The 19,688-nt window shown below is 54.4% G+C and overlaps 1 protein-coding gene across 1 annotated transcript in view; it reads right to left on the reverse strand.

The window, feature by feature from the left end:
* PKD1 (polycystin 1, transient receptor potential channel interacting) overlaps positions 1-19,628 on the reverse strand; it is a 58,584-nt gene extending 38,956 nt beyond the window's left edge. The window contains 11 exon segments of the mRNA XM_019512744.1: positions 902-1,651; positions 2,157-2,431; positions 4,991-5,117; positions 5,201-5,316; positions 7,427-7,641; positions 12,408-12,591; positions 13,241-13,909; positions 16,001-16,170; positions 17,391-17,462; positions 19,012-19,103; positions 19,105-19,628. Coding sequence (XP_019368289.1) covers positions 902-1,651; positions 2,157-2,431; positions 4,991-5,117; positions 5,201-5,316; positions 7,427-7,641; positions 12,408-12,591; positions 13,241-13,909; positions 16,001-16,170; positions 17,391-17,462; positions 19,012-19,103; positions 19,105-19,119 — 2,685 coding nt within the window. The 5' untranslated portion in view covers positions 19,120-19,628.
* Positions 19,629-19,688: the final 60 nt, after the last annotated feature.

The following is a 19,688-nucleotide window of genomic DNA, read 5'->3' on the forward strand; positions in this document are numbered from 1 at the left end:
AGGCTGAGAGCCATGGGGCTCTTTAGCCTGGAAAAGCGCAGGCTCAGGGGTGATCTGGTGGCCACCTATAAGTTTATCGGGGTGACCACCAGGACCTGGGGGAACGTTTGTTCACCAGAGCGCCCCAAGGGATGATGAGGTCAAACAGGCATAAACTACTACAAGACCATTTCAGGCTGGACATAAGGAAGAATTTCTTTACCGTCCAAACCCCCAAGGTCTGGAACATCCTGCCATCGGAGTTGGTTCAAGCACCGACACTGAACACTTTCAAGAGCAAATTGGATGCTTATCTTGCTGGGATCCTATGACCCCAGCTGACTTCCTGCCCTTCGGGCGGGGGACTAGACTCAATGATCCTCCGAAGTCCCTTCCAGGCCTAATGTCTATGAAATCTATGAAGAGGCTCCAAGAGACTACTGGAGGGGAGAGGGGAAATGGTGTGTCTGCTGCCTAAGCTTCTTTGCAAGGTCATTTCCAAGTTTGTTTTTTTTATTCTTATCCCAAAATCAGTTGGCATTTTCAAAGGGTGTCCCAACAGCCAAAGAGAACTGGGGACTCGACACTGCTGGAATCCCAATGCATGTCTACGAGGACAACCTACCTCTCGACCCACATGTGCAGCTTTAGAGACGGCCCAGAGGACAGACAAGGGCAGACAACCCAGAGGACAGATGGAGGGCACAAACAAGCATCCTTTCTGCCACACGCAGACAAGGATTTCAATGGAGCCCTTGACAGATCCAGTGGGTAGCTACCAAGCAGCCGTTCCCCAACTGCTGCTGGAGCGGTTTTTAACTTGGCAATGGGGAGGGAGGGACGTGCACCAAGGACTGAAGACACCAGAAGGATCATAGGGTTCCCCACCCAACCGCGAGGCGCAAACGTTGTCATGACTCACCACCCGCGTGTTAAGCAAGACTCTGGTCTCCGGGTCTGGGGTGGCACGGAGCCCTCGAATAGGCTCCTCCACTTTCACACTGATGGTGATGTTCTGGGCACTCACTGCGTTCTCCGCAATGAGCACCAGCGTGTTCACGCCGTCCCCGAGGCCGCTGAGCCCGACCACTGAGAACCAGGTGTCATTGGTGTCTCTGGTGCAGTCGGCTGTTGGCGGAGCCACGGCAGGCGGGCATGCCCCTTCGAAGGGGAAGCTCCAGTTCCCACCCAACCAGCTGGCTGTGGCATTCACCCCGGAGGAGATCTTCACCACCAGCAAGGAGTGGTTCGTTGGCACGTAGACTATGCCTCCTTGAGCCAGCGGGTAGATGACGTGCAGGCCCATCACCGGGGAAATGACCCAGAAACTGCAAGATAAGTTGGCACTGAAGACCCCGTTGTCCACGGTGGCTTTCACAGTGTAGCGGCCTCGATGTTCCAGCCCTGGGTTGGGTTGGCCGATCATAGGCACAACCTGCTCGGCGGTGTAGAGGACCCTGAGAGAGCACACGGTGTCGTTCTGCTGGGTGGCACCGGTGAGGCTGGCAGGCAGGTGGGGCGACCAGTCGGAAGAGTTGGTGCTTAGGTAGCGGTGTCTGTACAGAGAAGTCCCGCTGGGCCGGCACTGGAGGAACAAGCCCGGACCAGCATCATGCTGGAGGCTAAAGACATCCTTAGACCTCACCAAGGTGCTTTCATCGCCAAACAAGACCTAGGTAGGTAGGAAATGCTTTAGAGCCAGCAGCTTAAATGCTCAGCAGCCTCTTCTTTGGGCAGGGGAAGAAGTTTGCCAACATAATGACCGCGGCCAATGAGACACCAAGCACTTTCCTAACATGCCGCCCTTTGCCAAGAGGAGTTGTGCGGTCCGTGCTAAGGTGGACACCAGTTTTATGCTAGTGTCGCTTCCTTTTTCAATGGCCCTGTAAAATCCTACACAAAGCTTTCAACCCTGACCCCTCTGCCCATGTTGTTGCTGCAAAAAGTTACTGGGAGTGGTTTTGTGGTTTCACGGCGAGAGGAGGGAGGCTCCTGGGGTCTATGCTATGTTCTGCTATTTATTCATGGTGTTATCTTGGGCAAGACCCTTAGCTTCACTGTGCCTCAGTTTCCCTGTCAGTAGGATGGGAATGGCACCTGAAACGGGTTGGGGCCCACAGTGCCCAAGGGGAATCGCCCTACCCACGGGTTGGCCATGTGTGTTAACAGCCACTCACCAAATACTGAGTCGAGGTGCCGGCGGGTACAGTGAACAGGAACTCTCTGAGGAGTTCGTAGCGGAGTGGGCCGTCGTCATGCCCAGGAGCGGCGGGGGCAGTTGTGGCGGTGAGACTGTCGGCACACTCTGTCGTGTTGCAGCCACTGCTTAGTGACACACATGTGTTAGTCAAGTGACACCACTGGAAACCAGCAGGGCATTCAAGTAGTGTCCAGTTCCCATTGTCCTGAGAAGTGTTGAATGGCTGCGCAGCACTTTCTTCCTCTTTGTAACCTGTGAACAGGCAAGAGAGCAAACTTGCCGATTCAGGCCACCGCTGACATGGCCTTGAGCTATTGCACACAGGAGGGAAGCAATGGATGAGTGGCCAGTGGATGAACTGCCTGCTAAACAGTGAGTTACATAAATGACAAAAATCCATGTTTCAGGGATGTACTTGGTAGCCACGTTGGTCTGAGACAAAAAGAAATGCAAAGAACTAGAACTCTCGGTTCAGAAATGCTACCTCGTATTAGACCCACTATTATTAATCCTAGTTGATCTAATAAAAGGTAGCATTAGATTTTTGCATTTCTTAAATGACAAATGTACATTTATGCTGGACAAGGGCTTCACTAGGCTAAACCTAACCAACTGGTGCCAAACAGAGGGGGAAGTGCATCCAGATCCCTGCACACGACAACTTGGCTGGTGCCAGGCCGGAAAGGACATCTTTCCTTTAACTTGCATGATTCTCCGTGGTTCAGCAGTGAAATCATTGTCTACCACGCGGGAGACACGGCGGCGGATATAACTGCAGCCATCGAGGCACCAAATGTCTGGACTTGGTCTAGCCTTTGGATTCGGTCTCAATGGTCTGAAGGGGGGATGGAAAGTCTGGGCAGCCTCCACTCCTCCATACTCCTTCCTAGGCAGATGTGTCGGGGGTCCTGGTGACCTCTCTTGCATACACTAAACCTTACTGGGATACTTGCAGCCAAGCTACCAGCTGTCATGCATGCACAGCTTTCATTGTCTGGAATACATGTTATCAAACAAAACCCCTCAATCGCCGGCAAATCGAGATTTTTCTCGTGCTTCACTGGGTAATACAATATTTCAGGCCAGGGCATTGTGCTATGGGAGAAGGAACTGACCTATTTCTGTGGAAAACTGCATCAAGGTACAAAGATCATTAAGAAAGCAAGAGAGTCCTTTTTCCAAAGGAAACAGAGCATTTTTTGAGCTAAACCAGACCTATTTCAACGTGAAAGCTGGCTCATTTCTTGAGCAGGGCTGGCCTGGACGCTGAAAACGCATGAATTGATTTTTTGCTCGTTAGTGTTTCAATGCCAAAAATACTTTTAAAAAGCCCGCAGGCGGCGTGACCGTAGCAAGCTGCCTGCAGAGGTCCCTGTCACTGGTCACTGCTTACTCTCTCTCAGTTGCACAGAGGTGCATGGAAAAGGCCTCATCCATCCATCCCTCCTCTGCCAAAATGACAAGGATGATCTGTGGTCGTGTTTCCTGGTCAGGAAGTTTTCACCTGCATGATGCTACAGACTCGGGGGGCTGTAATTCGCACTGACACAACCCTGCCGCCATCCCCGAGGAGAAAACCAAGGGGTTGAATTCATTTCTCCACAAGCTTCTCTGCTCCGGCCCTCCTTTATCTTCCAGGACATGTGGTAAAACTAAAGGAAAACTTTGCCAGGATTATCACCGTCCCCCTATGTCACCCGTGGTTGTATCGTGGTCATGCCAGGGCTGACTGCACCTTTGCTAAGTGTTGGACAACGGATCTGTCTGGGATGGTTTGCATAGGGCTGACCCGACCCCAAGCAGGGGGCTGGACTAGATGTGACCTCTGGAGGTCCCTTCCAGCCCCACTTCTCTAGGGTGCTGCGGCTGCAATTGCCAGACCCCCTCGCACCAATGGAGAGGTGGTGAAAGTGGGGACAACTTCCCGGACCTTGGTGGGACAGCCATGGTGACTGTGCCATCAGCTTTGCATCTGGGCTTCTACTTTGCAGCACCTCTCTCTCCTGCCAGCAAGCTCGCCCAGAGCCGTCCCACCCTGAGCGAGCACGAGCCTTAGACACCTCTTGTCTGCACAGAGCCGACGGGGAGGAGGGCAGCCAGGGAGCGGGCAGCATCTCGGCCATGCCCAGCTCTGTTGGGAGATTTAAAGACTGGTTCGACACCAGTCAGGTGGTGTGCAGGGTTGATGGTAGTCTTATGTAGAGTTTAGATTATGGATTATATAGGATGGTTTGTGTAGGAATGATCCTGCCTCGGCGTTAGACTAGGTGACCTCTGGAGGTCCCTTCCAGCCACACGTCTCTATGAATCTGTGGAGCGGTTCCTCTGCCAGGCTTGTGACTCTGGGGGTTCGTGCCCTTTTTAGCTCTCAGAAGACAGTGCCAGACTTGTTCGGGAGTAGGGGAAGCATCTGTTCAATTCCCACCTGGCCCGCGATGCTCAGTGGTGATCAATCGGAGCATGCCAGCGGCAGAGGAGCCCGGAGGCAGAAAGCCCCAGCCATGGGGAAGAAATGGGTTTTTGCTGAGTACCAGTTTAACTCCAACACCTACTACACATCTTCGGGAAAAGGCATCTGGGTTAAAGAGGTGACCCTCGAATCTACATGCTGGAGCCTAAGAGGCCTGCATGGAGACAGCCCCGGGATGTCACTCCAGCCCAAGCAGGGAGGGAAAAACTTCAGGCTGGTGATTCCTCAAGAGGGGAAAAAAATGCATAAAGTCATTCTAGAGAAAAGGTCCCCAGGGCAGCGCTTTAAGCGCCCCATTACAACCAAACCTAGTCGGGGAGAGAGGGGAGATGAGACGCTACCTTCTCCGCCGGCCGGCCTATGCACCTGAAACCTCACTTGAGCAGGCTGCTGCAGCTCTTGAGTCACAAACTCAAAGGCAGTTAAAAATCCCTCGTGCTCGAACTCCCAAGTGGGGAACATCAGCATCTGGAAAACAAAACCCCGGGGCATCACACGGCTGCCCCTGGGCAGGGCCAGTGCCGAGAGGCCAGAGTGTGTGCCTGCCTTACCTCCACCGCGTCCCGCGGGGCTGAGAGCGAATCTTCCCTGGTCACGTTCCTCACGGGCGTGTGCGAGTCGAATGCCGGGTTGCCCACGTAAAAGTTGTCGGCATTTAAGAGAATCCCTGTGGATGAAGGAGGCGTTACGTGACGCCGGGGAGATGCAGGAAACCCTGCAACCAGCCCTCCGCCCTGCCTGCGCAAGAGCATGCCGCGGCTCACAGCAGCAACACCCGGAGCAGGGGGAATTATAAAGTGCGTCTTGGATGAGATGCAGCCACATGATGCCTCCCTCTTGTAGGAGAGGCAGCTGCTCTTGTGCTTCGTTTTCCACCCCCACCACCTCTCCTTCCCGTCCTGTGTCTGGGGCTTCCTGTTGGGGTGAACAGACCCCCCTCGCACCCCTGCGGAAACTTGGCCAAGGCCACCTGGTTTCCCTCAAAAGCAGAAGCCAGCTCGAGGTGCTCCGAACCAGGCTGGTTTTAAGGGCTGAAGGTACCAGCAGCTGTTGGTGCCACATCCCCTGGGGTCCATCATCTCTTGCCTTTCCCCCTTACCTGTATCACCTCCCATCATTGCTCTCTGTCTCCCTGTCATGCCTTGTGCATCCCCATCTGCCTTCCTCGTTTATCTCTAGGGATGGGGTATTTGTCTCTGGGCCAGTTTGCTTTGGCTATGGGGAAGGAGAGGGGTCCCCCAGGTGCAGTCTTTCCTGGCCAGTTGGCTTCCCCCTCAATAGATTCTACCCCAAGTCATTCAGCTGGAGGAAACATTTGCAACTCCAGCCCTTGGGCTGCACCGAGCAGAGATAAATCAGCTAACTGCAATGCCCACAAAGATGGGAGCAGGTGACCCAGCTCACTGGAAGGCAAGGTAAACTCGGGCATCTGAGTCCTTGGCATCCTGTGGGCACTGTCTCCTTTCACCCAGAGAGCGGGCACGGGAGAGTTCATGTCTGTTAATATGGGGACATGTTTGGACTATTGGGAGAAGAGGCTGAGGTTACTCCTGATGTTCTCCACATGGGAGATGCTACTTAACACCCTTCAACCTTGACTTAACTGGTCAGATCTCAGCCCAGATCTCCCCTCCACATCTTTTCCTTTTCTAGCAAATCCCTCAGTGGGCGACATGCAAGGGAAATTTGGGGGAGCCGAAGCAGTATTGCTCATGATGATCAGGCAAAGCATAAAACAGACTCCATAAGCTTATGCATTGCCTGACCATCATGAGCAATATTACTTCAGCTCCCTTGCATGTCGCCCCTGGTGGGTAGAGGACTGGGTTGCTGCACAAGCAGCCAGAAAAAGGACAAATACTACAGTAATTCAGGCACTGGTTTTAGTGCCTGCTTCTCCAGCGTCCCCACAGAGGGCCGTTACATACAGGGACTGCGCACTTTCAACCCTGCTGCCGGAGCATGGGCTTTGGTGTGATGTTTTCCCTGAACCTCCCCCAAGAACAAAGGGCCACGTCCCTGCATGAGAACCAAGGACATCCATGTTTTCAGACATTTGCTGGACATGCAGGCAGGGCTAGATGGCCATGCAGCAGCTTCCTCGCAGTGCAAGGTTGTTGATTTAAAGCTCGCAACCAAACCCCAGTTTTTTGTACATCCCCTGAGGAGTCTCTTAAAGATGCCAGGCGAGCACCTGGGATGTCCCAGTAACGGTGGCCGGTCTCTGTGACCTGTCTACTTGCACTAAGGTGGCTCCTAGACTACAGCAGTGAGAAGCAAATGCAAGACACACAGACAGACTCCAGAGAGGTGCTGGACCCTCCATCCTCAGAGGTTTTTAAGGCCTGGCTCAACTCAGCCTTGGCTGGAACGATGTAGCTGGGGCTGGTCCTGGTTTAAGCAAAGGGTTGGACTAGATGTGACCTCCCAACCCTAATTTTCTGATTTCAGTTAGGGCCCTTGCACAGATCCGATCAGTTGTATGCAACCAGTGCTAGGTGTTTCTACCCATCCCAAATCAGCCCTTTCTCAAACCTCGTGGGGGGCAGTAAGGCAGAGTGAGAAGCCATCTGCATCTGCCCTGCAGTTTCTCCCCTTCCCGCGGTCTCTACCCTTTTACTGCCCAATCGAAGTTTCCAGCAAAGACAACGATTACCGGAGAGGGGTGGAGGAAGGCCCTTCCCTCCCCTTCCCCCTGGACTGACTCACGCCAGGATGTGAAAAGCCTATGTGCTTCCACCCCGGCCCACAGAGAGCAGGGAGGCGGCAGAACCCACCTTCCGGCTTGTATTGGCACACGTAGCTGTGCGTGGCCATGCACAGATCAGTGTTGCACTGGCCCGTCGGGCCCATGCGGACGCAGTGGTCGGCGTTGGAGGGATGGGGCTCCCCAGGCAGCCAGTTCTGACAGCTCTCCAGATTGAAGCCTTCGCCACGCTGCTGCGCTCCGGCACTTGCGAAATCGTTGAATCCGATCCAGACGTCCAAGCTCCTACAGAAATAACCCAGAAAATAAGTCGAGCTAGAATCCGTCAGGAAATCACAAGCACGAGGAAGATCTGGGACCGATGCCACCTCTGGTTCTCAATGAAAGTAAGAACCAGAACAACAGCCGCTTCCACCCGGGGGTCTCAGACCCCTTTTAACGACGACCTGATGGCAATGCTCCTTCCGCCACCGGGATCCAGTTCTTTAATGACAAATCTCATTGCAGCCTGCTAGTCAAAGCTACTGTCCTGAAAGCACCCTGCCTCTGGGATAGAGCTGGGGCCCTGTTGATTCAACAGCCCAGGAAGTTCAGGAAGCATTGCCTTTAGTAATAGACTATAGTATAGCGATCCTATAGTTCCTACAACCCATAGTTCAGCATGGGGAGGTGCTAGGCGGCCTGCTACAATGACGTGCACAGCATACCCGATAAACAAACCAAATCCAAGAGATGGAAGGAAGACCCATGGTGGTCCAAAGGAAGGAAAGGTGCCGGAGCTTCTGTGGTTTGCAAAACTGATTTGAATTGTCCTTGACTCTTCCTTTCCCTCCTCTCTGAACAATACCGTCCATAACCCAGTCTGGCCTGGGAATGCAGCACCCATGATCAGCACCCGGGCACCCATCCACGCCGAGACAGATGTAGGGACCAACATCTGCGCCAGCAGCAGGTTTAGATGTGGCAGAGAGGGGTTGAACCCCAGGTACCCAGCAAGGCTGCCCCAAGCCCAACTCAAACACAAGTTGAAAGGATACCCTGGCACACCTGTATTACCTTACGATACCCTGTATTACCTTAACCCCTGTCCTTTAGCTCTGAAATGAGTCAAGGTCAAAGGCGCAAGGATTGCTGTGGCTGATTTCTTTTACTGGACCAACTGCACGGCCGGATTCGACTCCAACAAGCTTTGGGGTATCACAGAGCCCTTCCTTGGGGCTCTCAAGCGGTTTAAGGCCATGCCACGCTTTCAGATGGATCTGTCTCTTCAGCAAACCTTGCTCTTTGCCTCTGGGGACTTCTGAAGAAACCCGGCTGCCACGAGCCCTGCGCTGCAGGTGGCAATAGCAGTGGGGCAGAGTTGAATGCAAGGCAGGACAGGGCCCTGAGGGTCTCCTGCAAGTCAAGGAGTGGGACTGCATAATTCACCCCTGAAACGTCACAACATCTGGGGTAGGAAATGACAGGCTCTCGGCACCCGCACATCAAAGCCTCCTGGGGCAGGAAGCAAAGCACGCCACGTACAGTGGAAGCTGCTCGGATCGTTTTAGGCAAGTGAACTGTGACTTCCCAATTAGGAAACTTGCTGAGCCTCAAGGCTGATGTAGGGAAAGCACTGTCAGGTTTTCAACAGCCACAAGAGGCTGTTCTCTCTCGCCCCTAAGATGCTTGTGCCCATCTGGTCTTGAACATCCAGTCACACGCCGCGCGGCCCTGGATGCTTGGGGGTGTTCGCCTGTCCGTCCCTGCTGTCCTGTCGAGTGGATGTCTCTCTCCTGAATATTCTCTCCCCCAATCTCGCCTGCCACAACTTTGTATCTTATTCCAGTGGTGGGGTGTCCAACTGCTGGGGTTCTCTCGAGTATGGGACAGCTGGATGACGATCTTCTGCGAGGCTCCACCTCCCCTCTACCTTGCCCTTACACCCTGCCTCGACAGGTTCACGATGTCCTTCGGCCGGTTTCTCTGACTGTTGGGGCTCTGCAGATGCTCGCTGGGTATGGTTGTATCAGCCTGAAGGGCCTAACTCTACCTCCGCCCACAGCGCCTTACTACTGCCTGGCATCCCAGGGGATAGTTACCCCTCCTGGTCTTAAGCAACACCTGGTCCCTAGATACCTTGCACCACAACCCCTCCAAAGGTGGGAAACAAAAGAAACGTTATCAACAACAAAGAAAACATGAAGATGTGCACAAAAAGGGGAAGGTCTCTGCCCTCTATATTAACGTCTAGCTCAACAATGCCAGGCCTCAGATGCCCGAGGTCCCTAGGCAGCCATAAACTGGGACCTGGCTAGACTGCCAGCTCCAAGGCTCTCCTCCTCACTCTTCGACTCGCCTGTGGGCTCACTGGACCCGTGGTGGCCCTTCTCCGCATGCCTCCTACACGTCCCTCATTGTGGGGGCTCTACGCCACTGGGGCCCATCTTCTGCAGCCCCTCGCGCTGCTTATGCCCTTCGTCCCCCACCTGGGGCGTCTCTTCAAGCCCACCGGAGCCTGCGACGATCCCACCTGGTCTGGTGTCCTGGTGGCTGCTGCTCCCTCTGACTCCCCGGTAGTAGCCCCTGGCGTCACCCTCCTTCCGTTCTTTCTGTTCTACAGGGCCGGGCCCCCAGTCTGAGTGAGGGATGACAGCTTCCTCGCTCCCTGTGCTGCCGCCGGCAGCGGTGTTCCTACGGTGGGCTTCGCTGCGTTCCCCCGTGTTGGGAGAGGCAGCTTCCCACCCCTCTTCCCCTCGTAGGGGCTCTGGGAGGGACCTCCCTGTTAAGGTCCCTGCTTCCTTACCAGCAGCTCTTTTTATAGCCACCGGCCAGCTCCTGCCACCGGCATTATCCGCTGGCTGCAGCTGTATAAAGGCACAGCTAACGAGCCGCTCAGGTCCTGCCTCCATTTTTGGCTTTGCCGTGGATCCTGCTATAGGCAAGAAGTTTTTTGTTTCTTTCCTTTTACTTTTGCCTTCCCCAGCAGCTTCCTGACCCCAGGGTTCCCCCCGGCCCCTCGGGGTCTGCCCCTCTGTTTCTCCCCATGACAATGCTGTTTATGCCTGGACACTGGTTCCCTAAGCCCATAGGGGAAGCCGTTGCCTGGCACGTCCCGCAGCCTTTGGCCCTCTCTCCAAGTTGCACTCCAGCCCCTCTCCACTTTCTGGTGAGAGCAGCCACGCTCAGAGGATGGCACGGCGGCTTTGCAGAAAGCAGACAGAGGAGATAATTGGTGTCTCTTGCTCCGTGCCAGACAGGATGATTAATGAGGTCACGCTGAAAAGCGACGACCAAAATAACTGCTTTGTGAATCAGTAGCTTTCATGGCAAATAAGATTAAAAAATAAATAACCATGGTGTTCGGCTCCCAAACTGCTGGGAGAGGTTTGGGGGGCGGGCGGTAAAACCCGATGGAGTTTTTCCTTTTCTGATTCCAGCTATGATCTAATGGCAAGTCCTCAAAGAGACAGAAGCAGAATTGTTCCCTGCCTGTTGGCTCCAGGGACTTGAAAGGAGCAAGCGCCGGATTAAATTCTCCCTTGACCAAAGTAAGATCTCATCCACACCTTACGAGAGCGGCAGCATCACTAGACAACTACTGAACGACCTGACTTGGCAGAGCGAAACCCCAGGAGGTTCGGATGAAGCGTGTGGTTCATGATGTACTGGTTTGGGGAGGGACCCAGTCCATGGCACAGTGGTGAAGGGGCTCGGAGGAAGGAGGAGCAGCGAGAGCGGGTCCAAGGGCTGTGTTCTGCACCAGTCGTTTCCCCAGCAGGAGCCCGGGAGGTTGCATGCTGCAGCCCAGCTCATGTGGGCTTTATCACCAGGGAAATCGTCTCCTGGAACTGTCTCATTCACGTTTATCTGAACGAATTAATGAAAGGAGCCGGGCGGGGAATGGCAAGCCACAGCAGCTGGGAAGTCGGCTCACTCCTTCCCACGCCTCATGATTTCACCGCTCCTGCAGCCTGTCAGCCGTCCCGCACGCAACCCGTGATAAATCAGTGCGCCCAGTGACCCTTTGGCTTGGGCAGGCTCCTCTGGCCCAGCCATGCCAGGGACCACATGTGCACGATCTCGGGACAAATCCCCGGGCGAGGGGAACAGAGCAGGAAAACAAGCTTGGGAGAAGGGGCGCCGGGCCCAGCGCAGGCTACGTCACACGCAGCTGTGCAGCTCGTGGGCTGGCTGGGACATGTTTATGAAGGAGGCTCTGCCAGCATCTGCATCTGCAAGCTGACCAGTGCAGCCAGTCCCCTTGAAAGGCATCCCAGCCATTTGCCCCCTTAGGTGGCCAACTGCACGAGGGGCATTTATCGGGTGGGTTTAATCCCCGGCTATCTGGTTACCGAGCCCTGGCATTGGGATAGGATGGATGCCATCACAACCTGACACGTATTTGTTCTCAAGAGGGCTGAGAGCGAGTGGAGGGGAAGATGTGGCTGAGACCCTGCAACCCAAGCACTTACCTTCCTTGTTGCCAAGGCTCCCAAAGCCCTTTGCTAGCACTGGTGAAATGCAGCCACCTCTGGGGTGGGGCAGCAGCCATCAGTACACAAGCTTAGAGGGGAATTTTGCAGGCAGAGGGGCCTTGAATGACCTCTGATGAGCCCCGAGGTCTGTCTCAAGCACCCAACCCGCAGCAAACGAGACTCAAATGCCGCCTCCACCCCCTGCAAATTCAGCAGGCGCTTGTGCCTTGCAGCCAGGGATGCTGCCGTGCCCCTCTGCCCACTGAGGACCTCCCGCCTTTGCCCCACATGCAGCCCGGGGCATCGGGCTCCTCCCAACTGAGTGCAGCCTGCCCTCTCTGGGGCTCGTGTGCCGGATGCTGGGCTTCCCACCACTGCCAATGCACCTGCTGCAGGGCTCTGCTTCTCCCCAGCCTTCCCCTACCTGCAAGCATGTGCGGAGGGTGGCAGTGGGGTCAGCTATGCCCTGCAAAACCCTCACTTGGCTGCTGATCCCCAATGAGCACAGAAGACCGGACTCTCTGCACGAGAGGGAGATGAAATCCCCAGCCCTCTGAGCTGGGACTCTGCCATCTGTCCCCCTGTCCCACTCACCTGATGACCCGGGAGACCAAGAAGCTCTGGATCTCGGGACTGCTCACAAAGGCCAGCTCGCCGTTGCCGTGCTCCTGGCATTGCTGCTGGGCCTTCAGCCACTCGGCCTTCTCCACCACCAGCCGGTAGCAATAGCCATTCCCAGGGAAGACCAAGCCGTCTGAAGGGCACATTGGGTGAACCGCTGCGAAAGAAAAACCAGAGCGTGAAGAGGTTTCCATAGACATGTTGCAAGGGGAGACTCTCAGCCTGCCATCGTAAGACCCAGCTAAGCACGTGGGACCGTGTCCTCCTTCCCTGGCTGGACGCACAGGTGATGAGCCACCTGCTGCTACCAGCTCATTGTCTGGGTGGTCAGAGCCTGTGTGCTGCCAGTGGTCCCAGGTGCATACCCCACCACAGGGCCGTAGTGTCTGGGGACTGTTACCTACTAAGAAACTTGCTCTGTGGGGTGTACAAGAGCTGTGATGAACCAGGAGTTTGGGGAGGAAGGAGACAAGGGGCTGTGGAGTGGAAGAAATGTCAAGTTGAAGGTGCTAAGCCACATGCATGCCCCACCTGGGCACACAGGCCAACCCGGGTGCCCCGAAACAGGCACCTGGCACTACAGAGAGCGACTGTGTCTGTGCCTCCATTGCCCTGCCACACGTGCAGCCATTTCCATGGGCACAAATGGCCACTGAGTCTGAACAGCAATGCTCGGTGCCCTGGGCACCAGCTGCAAAGCGAGAGTCAGGCCCAGGAGTCCCTGTGCTGGAAGGGCTTTGGAAGCAAGGGGGACCTCCCAGGCAAGCCTGGCCTCAGCCGGAGCCTTGTCTCCTCCGCCGGCTCACCTTTGCCCAGGTCCTCGGACTCCGCAGTGATGCTGTACGCTGCTGACAGGCCAGTGCCACCCCTGTTCCTGATCCTCAGGTCCAGGCTCTCACTCGTCCTGACCAGTGAAGGACATTGCAGCTCCACTTCACCCGGGGGAGCCACCACCTCGACCTCCGTCTGCACGGAGCTGACCCTGCTGCCCATGAGGAGGGTGGCGGTGATGTTGTACCACCCAGGCAGCGCGTACTTGTGGAGAGCGGCATGGCTGGTGGTGCTGAGAACCCCCGAGAGGTCCCCAAAGTCCCACCGTAAAGTGCAGATGGCAACTGGCACGCTGATGCGAAAGGCCACGGCACAGTGCAGGCTGGATGGCTGGAGGTGCCTCGTGAATGAGGCTTGCAGCCGTGCCTGGAAGATGGAGGGAACAAGTGCCGGGCTGTGGCAGGCCGGCTCAGGTGCAGGCTCGGTGCAAAAGGACCAGCAAGCAGAGGAGTTGTTTGGCTGGAGGGCGGCACCACACAGACACCAGCCCCGGTTGCTGAAGCCGCCGTAGTCGTGGTCCTCCACATAGCACAGGGCGCTGCAGGCTTCCTCGGTGAGGTTCTCACGGCGGCTGGGTGTGAAGAGGACGACGGCGTCGGCCTCTCCTGTGCGGTTGTCAGTCACGCATGCCAGGTACTCTGCGTCTGGAGGGGAGAGACCGGAGCACTCAGCTGCAAGCGGATCAGGCAAAAGCAGAGCTTTGGGCCCCAAAACACTCTGCCACACCCCTGCGAAGGGGACAGGAGTGGCAGGAGAGGGCTTCTGGGCTGAGCTGTCCTACCTGGCAAGCCTGTCGGGTGACCCGTCAGGGGGCTTTCCTGCCCCTTTAGATGAGTGGGAATGGGAATACATGGCTGCAAGCCCAGGGCTGTGCGGCAGCCTGGCTCAGCAGTGATGGGATGCAGAGCTGCTCCCCAGGTGCGGAGCTGGTTGGTCTGAGCCCCTGCACGTGTGTGCAGCTGGGGCACAGGGGTGTGGGGCACCCTGGCTGTCTCCCTGCCTGGCCTGGTGCAGGCTGCTCCCTCATGCCTCCAGTTTCCAAGTGAAAAGCCCACACATGCAAATAGTGCAGGCATATGCAGGTGGTGGAGGGGGTGGAGAAGATGCCTACATCCCCATGCTGTGGAGAAGGGGAGAGCCCTGCTCTCCTGTGTCCTCTGGTGCAGCTAGGACCTCCCTCCATTGTCACTGACACAGAGGTGAATGTGCAAGGCAGCACGTGGGACCACATGCATACTGCACACAGGTACACGGCTGCACATAGGCATGTGAGTAAAGGTGCACATGCACGCACACACAAAATACACATGGAGGAACACGGGGGAAGAGACATACACGTATGTGCACCCGCACTGGCACACGTGCACACACACAATACACACGTGCAGGCTCACAGCTGCACACAGATGCACACACGCTGGTAGCAGCAGGGTCTCTCTCGCTTGAGTTCTCCATCCTCCAACCTGCCTAAGAGGGGTGGATTTTTTCGGCCACAAACACATGCTCCCTTTGCAGCGTACACAGCCACAGCCCAGCTGGGACTTCCTTGCCTTGCGTCCAGGCCTGCCCACGCAATCCAGGCATGTTTTGCTGCTCTGTTTCTAACTGTTGCTACAACACGTCCCCCCCAAACATCTCAACAGTGTTGTCCTTCCATGAGCTTCCTCTGACTGCCTCCCTCTGAAACCTCACTAGAGCCACTGAGACACGCCACTGTTGATGCAGAAATACTGGGGAAAAGACCCGTGCTAAGGCTGTAGATGCCTGGAGATGCCTTGAACTTCCCCCCCCCATTTCAGCCTGATTACTTTCTGTATGCCCCATGCAATCAGTGGTAATCAGGAGTCATTGCTAGCATTTCCTAAAGCCATTCAACAACTTCCCCTTGACTTAAAGATGTCATTAGACTCCACCATGCCTGCTACATTGCAGCTTCCATAGTAACTAGCTTTTTTTTTTTTAAGTTTAAAAAAAAAGAAATATTGAATCAGACAAGGAGGGTTGAAGGGAGCTCACATCCAGTCCAACCCCCTGCTCCAAGCAAGACCAGCCCCAACTTCATCATCCCAGCCAAGGCTTTGTGTACCCAGGTCTTCAACACCTCCAAGGATGGAGACTGCACCACCGCTCTGGGGAGCCTGTCCCAGTGCTTCACCACCCTCCTTGTGAGAAAGTTTTTCTTAACATCCAACCTCAACTTCCCTTTCTGCAGCTTGAGCCCATTGCTCGATCTGTCATCTGCCCCCACTGAGAACAGCCCGGCTCCATCCTCTTTGCAGCTCCCCTGCAGGGAGTTGAAGGCTATTCACTCCCCCTTGGTCTTCTCTTCTCCAGACTCAATAAGCCCATTTCCCTCAGCCTCTCCTCACTAGTCCTGTCCCCCAGCCCCCCAGTCATTTTTGTTGCCCTCCACTGGACTCTCTCCAATGTGTCCACATCATGGGGGCCCCAAAACTGGACACAGGACTCCAGATGTAGCCTATGTGCATCGGTGCCTTAATACCTGTAGTCCATTCAGTCCTGAACCTCTCTGCTGATGCCAGCTGGGAAACTGGTCTTACTAACGTATCTCCTGGGAGCTTGGCTCAGCTTCACCAAGGACCCATCTGATGAGACTGGCAAGTCGTTGCATGGGCTGGATTGGCACTCATGTCTCAAAGCCGGCAAGGGTCCACTATTGAGGATCATCATTTGCAGTGGCTTCGCCACCACTGTGAGCCAGAGCCCTTCCTTACCACAAGTCACGTTGGTGAATGAAATGTTGAAAAGAGAAAGGTTGGCCACTTCAGGAGGATGGGCACATTTTGTCTCGGCCGCCTGGATCACTTTAACTTTTCTTTCTTCCGCCCAGCGGGGCAGCCATGAAAGTTTGCAGTCGCAAAGAAACGGATTCAGACTTAAGTTTCTATAAGAGAGGGATTACAGGGAGATTATGTATTAACTCGACAACGGGAAGCATGTGATAAGTGTTCATTACACCAACGTACGGGTCCCCTCTGTTGCCATCTGCACCACTCCAGTGCGATGCCTCATAAAAAAATCACTAGGGGAGTTAAAGAATGGAGAATCAAGCAGTGATTAACAGGATTTTTCTAAAGACTGGAATTAGACAAGCGCTGCAAGCACTTTTTGCACGCCACCAATAATTGGTGCAATTAGGAGTAAATTACAGGCATAATCTTATATTCAAAATAGCCTGCCATTTAACATCGGTTGGGTGCAGGGGCGACCTCTGTAGCGGAGGGAGACTTTCTGCACCAAAAACAAAAAAGAAATCTAAAGGAACAAAATGGGCCTGTCAGAAAAGAAATGCAAACTCAGTGGCAATCTTTCCCTCTGACAGTTTAATGAAAAGATGGAAACTTTAATTGCTGTCAAGCCCAGCCTAAATTATAGCCTTTGGCTGTCAGCTGCAAACAGGACTGAGCAGGGAAAGATGTTTGTGCAACCAACACTGGCTGTGCTGCCCACAGGATTTGAACCTGGGACTCAAGGTACAAGCATGAGTCACTGTGCCCGGCACTGAGAGTGCAAGTTGCTTTGCTCTTTGAGGAGCAAATGCATTGATTTCTAGACCCACGGCCCAGTGCCTCCCTAGGAGACAGAGCCACGTGCTCTGAGTATAGGTTTACTGTCAAAACCTGAGGGTAGAGCTCAGTGTGGGTGAATATTGAGCTGAAAAATTATTCTTGCTCCTTTGCATATTCCCTTTTAAGAGCATAATGGGAAACAATGACAGAGCTCTATTCTCACAGTCTGTTTGTGCGGGCTCACAGGAGAGTGACTGTAAACGTGAGGTTTTCATCCCTGGAACGTATCTGACTTGAGGAAAATGTTTGCCAAAGCACCTCAAGGATTGAAGCACTTTGGTCCGAGGCTTCTGGGTCGGTGCCCTTTCCTGCAGACCATCCTTCTTACTAGAGCTCGGGCAAAGCCTCACCGCCCCCAGTGAAACTCTCCCCACCCTCCCCAAGTCTTGGGGTTGTGTGCTCTGAGGATGCCAGCGTTGAATGAGAAGCTTTATGCTATCCCCAGATCCCCGAGCAGGCAGAGGAGCAGGTGGAGGCATGGGAAGGGCAGTCTTGGACACCGCGGCATGCAGGGGGTGGAAGAGCCAGAACTTACATTTCAGTTAAATTAAATAAATTATCAAATATTCCATCTTCTAATGTAGAAATCTGGTTGTGGCTTATATCTCTGCAATACAAGGAGAAGGGGAAAGTAAGGTTTCATGAGAACATGCAGTGATTGCAAGAAAGCCCTGCTGTGCCTGGAGAGTGCAAGGCCACCCCAGGGCACTAGCTAGCTTAGGGCTGTGCTTGGGGAATGAATTCCGCCTTCAGCAAAGTTTGGTTATTCATACAGTCCTCTGTAGAGCCCAGCTTCTCCTTCTGCTCTTGGGAGCCAACAGACCTAAGACATAATGAGCAAGGAGCTGCCCCTTAGGGCCCTAGGCAGCCTGTGCTGCAAGGAGGATGCCCCTTTAAGGCTGGGATTTTTCTGCAAAAGGCAGTCTCCAGGTGAGGTGGGGGATTGGGGTGGGCATGTGACTCCAGGAGAGAAGCCAAACCTGCTATAAAAGAGGCAACTTTCTGCTGGTAAGAGAGAGCTTATGGATGGGCTATGGGGGAGGGAAGCTGGGCTGGCTGGCGCCTTGGCTGGCATGGCAAGAGGCTTGGATGGGGAAAGGCTGATGTGGAAAAGCTGCTCAGGTGGGGTGGGAAGAAACTCGGAGAAAATATGTGTGCACCCTGGTGAGGGTAAGCAGTTAGCAGGGGCTTGAGGCTAGGAAAAGGCTGGAGCCTCACATGAGAGCCAGGGAGCATGAGCCCCCCAAAGGAGAGAGCAAGGGTCCTGTACTGAGGGCTGAAGGACTAGCCGAACCTCGAAGGAGCTAAGAGATGGCAGGTTGCTTTGGAAGGGGAGGCCTCTACCTTCTGGCTGCAGCACTGCCATTCCAGAGACAGCCCTGACCAAAAGGGGAAACAGAGACAGAGAGCACCCAGAGACCAAGCCACCATCTCGCTCCGGGGCTGCTGGCTTGGCTCATGCAGACAATAGCTCTGGGGTGCCCACTGTTACGGGCAAAAGAGGTGCAAGGACCCATGAGCCATCCTGCCCTTGGTGTCTGTGCTGGAGTGGCGGGGAAGGCAGACCTCGCGGCCATGTCTCTGCGGGAGCTGGGTGGCTGGCTCCTTTCCTAGCAGCCAGTGAGAGGCTGCCAGGTGATTGTCATTCTGGGCCACCTAGCTGGTGTGATCGGCTGCAGCTGGGGTGGAGCTGCCTGGCTAAGCATGTCCCTCCCCTGGCTTGGCCCAGCTGGGCTTGACCCACTCAGCAAGGAGCCTTTGGGAGTTGGGTGTGCACCTCCACTCAAAAGCCCTTGATTTAGACACCAGGGTCTTAAAGCCCTTTGACACAGCTGTCCTCAGGGCCTTTTCGGTGCCTGCCTTGGCATGGGATTATTGCCTTATCTACAACAGGGCCAGCAGTTTGAGTCAAACTGCCTGGGCTCTGGGGCATCGCTGCCCCATGCGCTTGGATGCACTGCCTAGATAGTCCGTGTGAAGGATGTGAACCTGGGGCCTTGGGCACAGCTGAGCCCCGGGCACGGGAGCCTGGGATGAGGGAGATGGACTGTGCAACAGGAGTGACTTGCCAGACAGGGGGAAAAAGGGATTTTAGATAATGGCTCATGCATGCCTTCAGTTTGCCATGAGACCAAAAGGGTGCAACATGTACTTACAGTTTTGCCAGGGAAGTCAGGCTTTTGAACATCTGAGCATCTAAACTGCTGATTTTGTTATTGGAAAGATCCCTAGAGAAAGGAAAACACAGAGCAGCTTGTTATCATTCAAATTCATTTTGTCTTTCTTCCATCACCCAGGCTTAGAGGAGACGCTGTCTCCAAACCCCATCCAGGCTCCAGACAAAGTCAGCGCTTGGTGCATTAAAACAGAAAAATTTTCCCAGCCAAGAAAAACACCTTTCCCAGATATAAAGCATTTGCTGCTCCAAGCTTTGCTTCTATATGCATAGGAATTAGGCTTATCGCTCCATACATGCAACCCTGCAAAATGTCTTTAAAGTAAAATAATGACAGACATGACCAACTTCTTGCTAATTCTGAGGCACCGGCTTTAACCAGAAAAAAAGAAGCGAGGCCTGAGAGGTGCCTCCAAGAAATAATTAATTTAAGAAATAATTTTGACTGAAGCTGTTATTAGCTCATAAGCAGAATTTTTTAGTGGTGGGACCTTCCAGCAGTGTTGCTGGTGCCAAAGAGCTGGTTATTAATTACTGGAGTGACACGTTCAGCTTTTCAAATTAAAAAATACCTGTGATAAAAGGCAGAACTGAGGGGGAGCAGTAACCAAGAACCTGATTTTGTAAAGCACTGGGGGGGGGGGGGGGTTGGGGAAT

The sequence above is a fragment of the Gavialis gangeticus genome, unplaced genomic scaffold (genome assembly GCF_001723915.1).
Source record: "Gavialis gangeticus isolate Ggan-Ray unplaced genomic scaffold, GavGan_comp1, whole genome shotgun sequence".
NCBI classification, from domain to species: domain Eukaryota; kingdom Metazoa; phylum Chordata; order Crocodylia; family Gavialidae; genus Gavialis; species Gavialis gangeticus.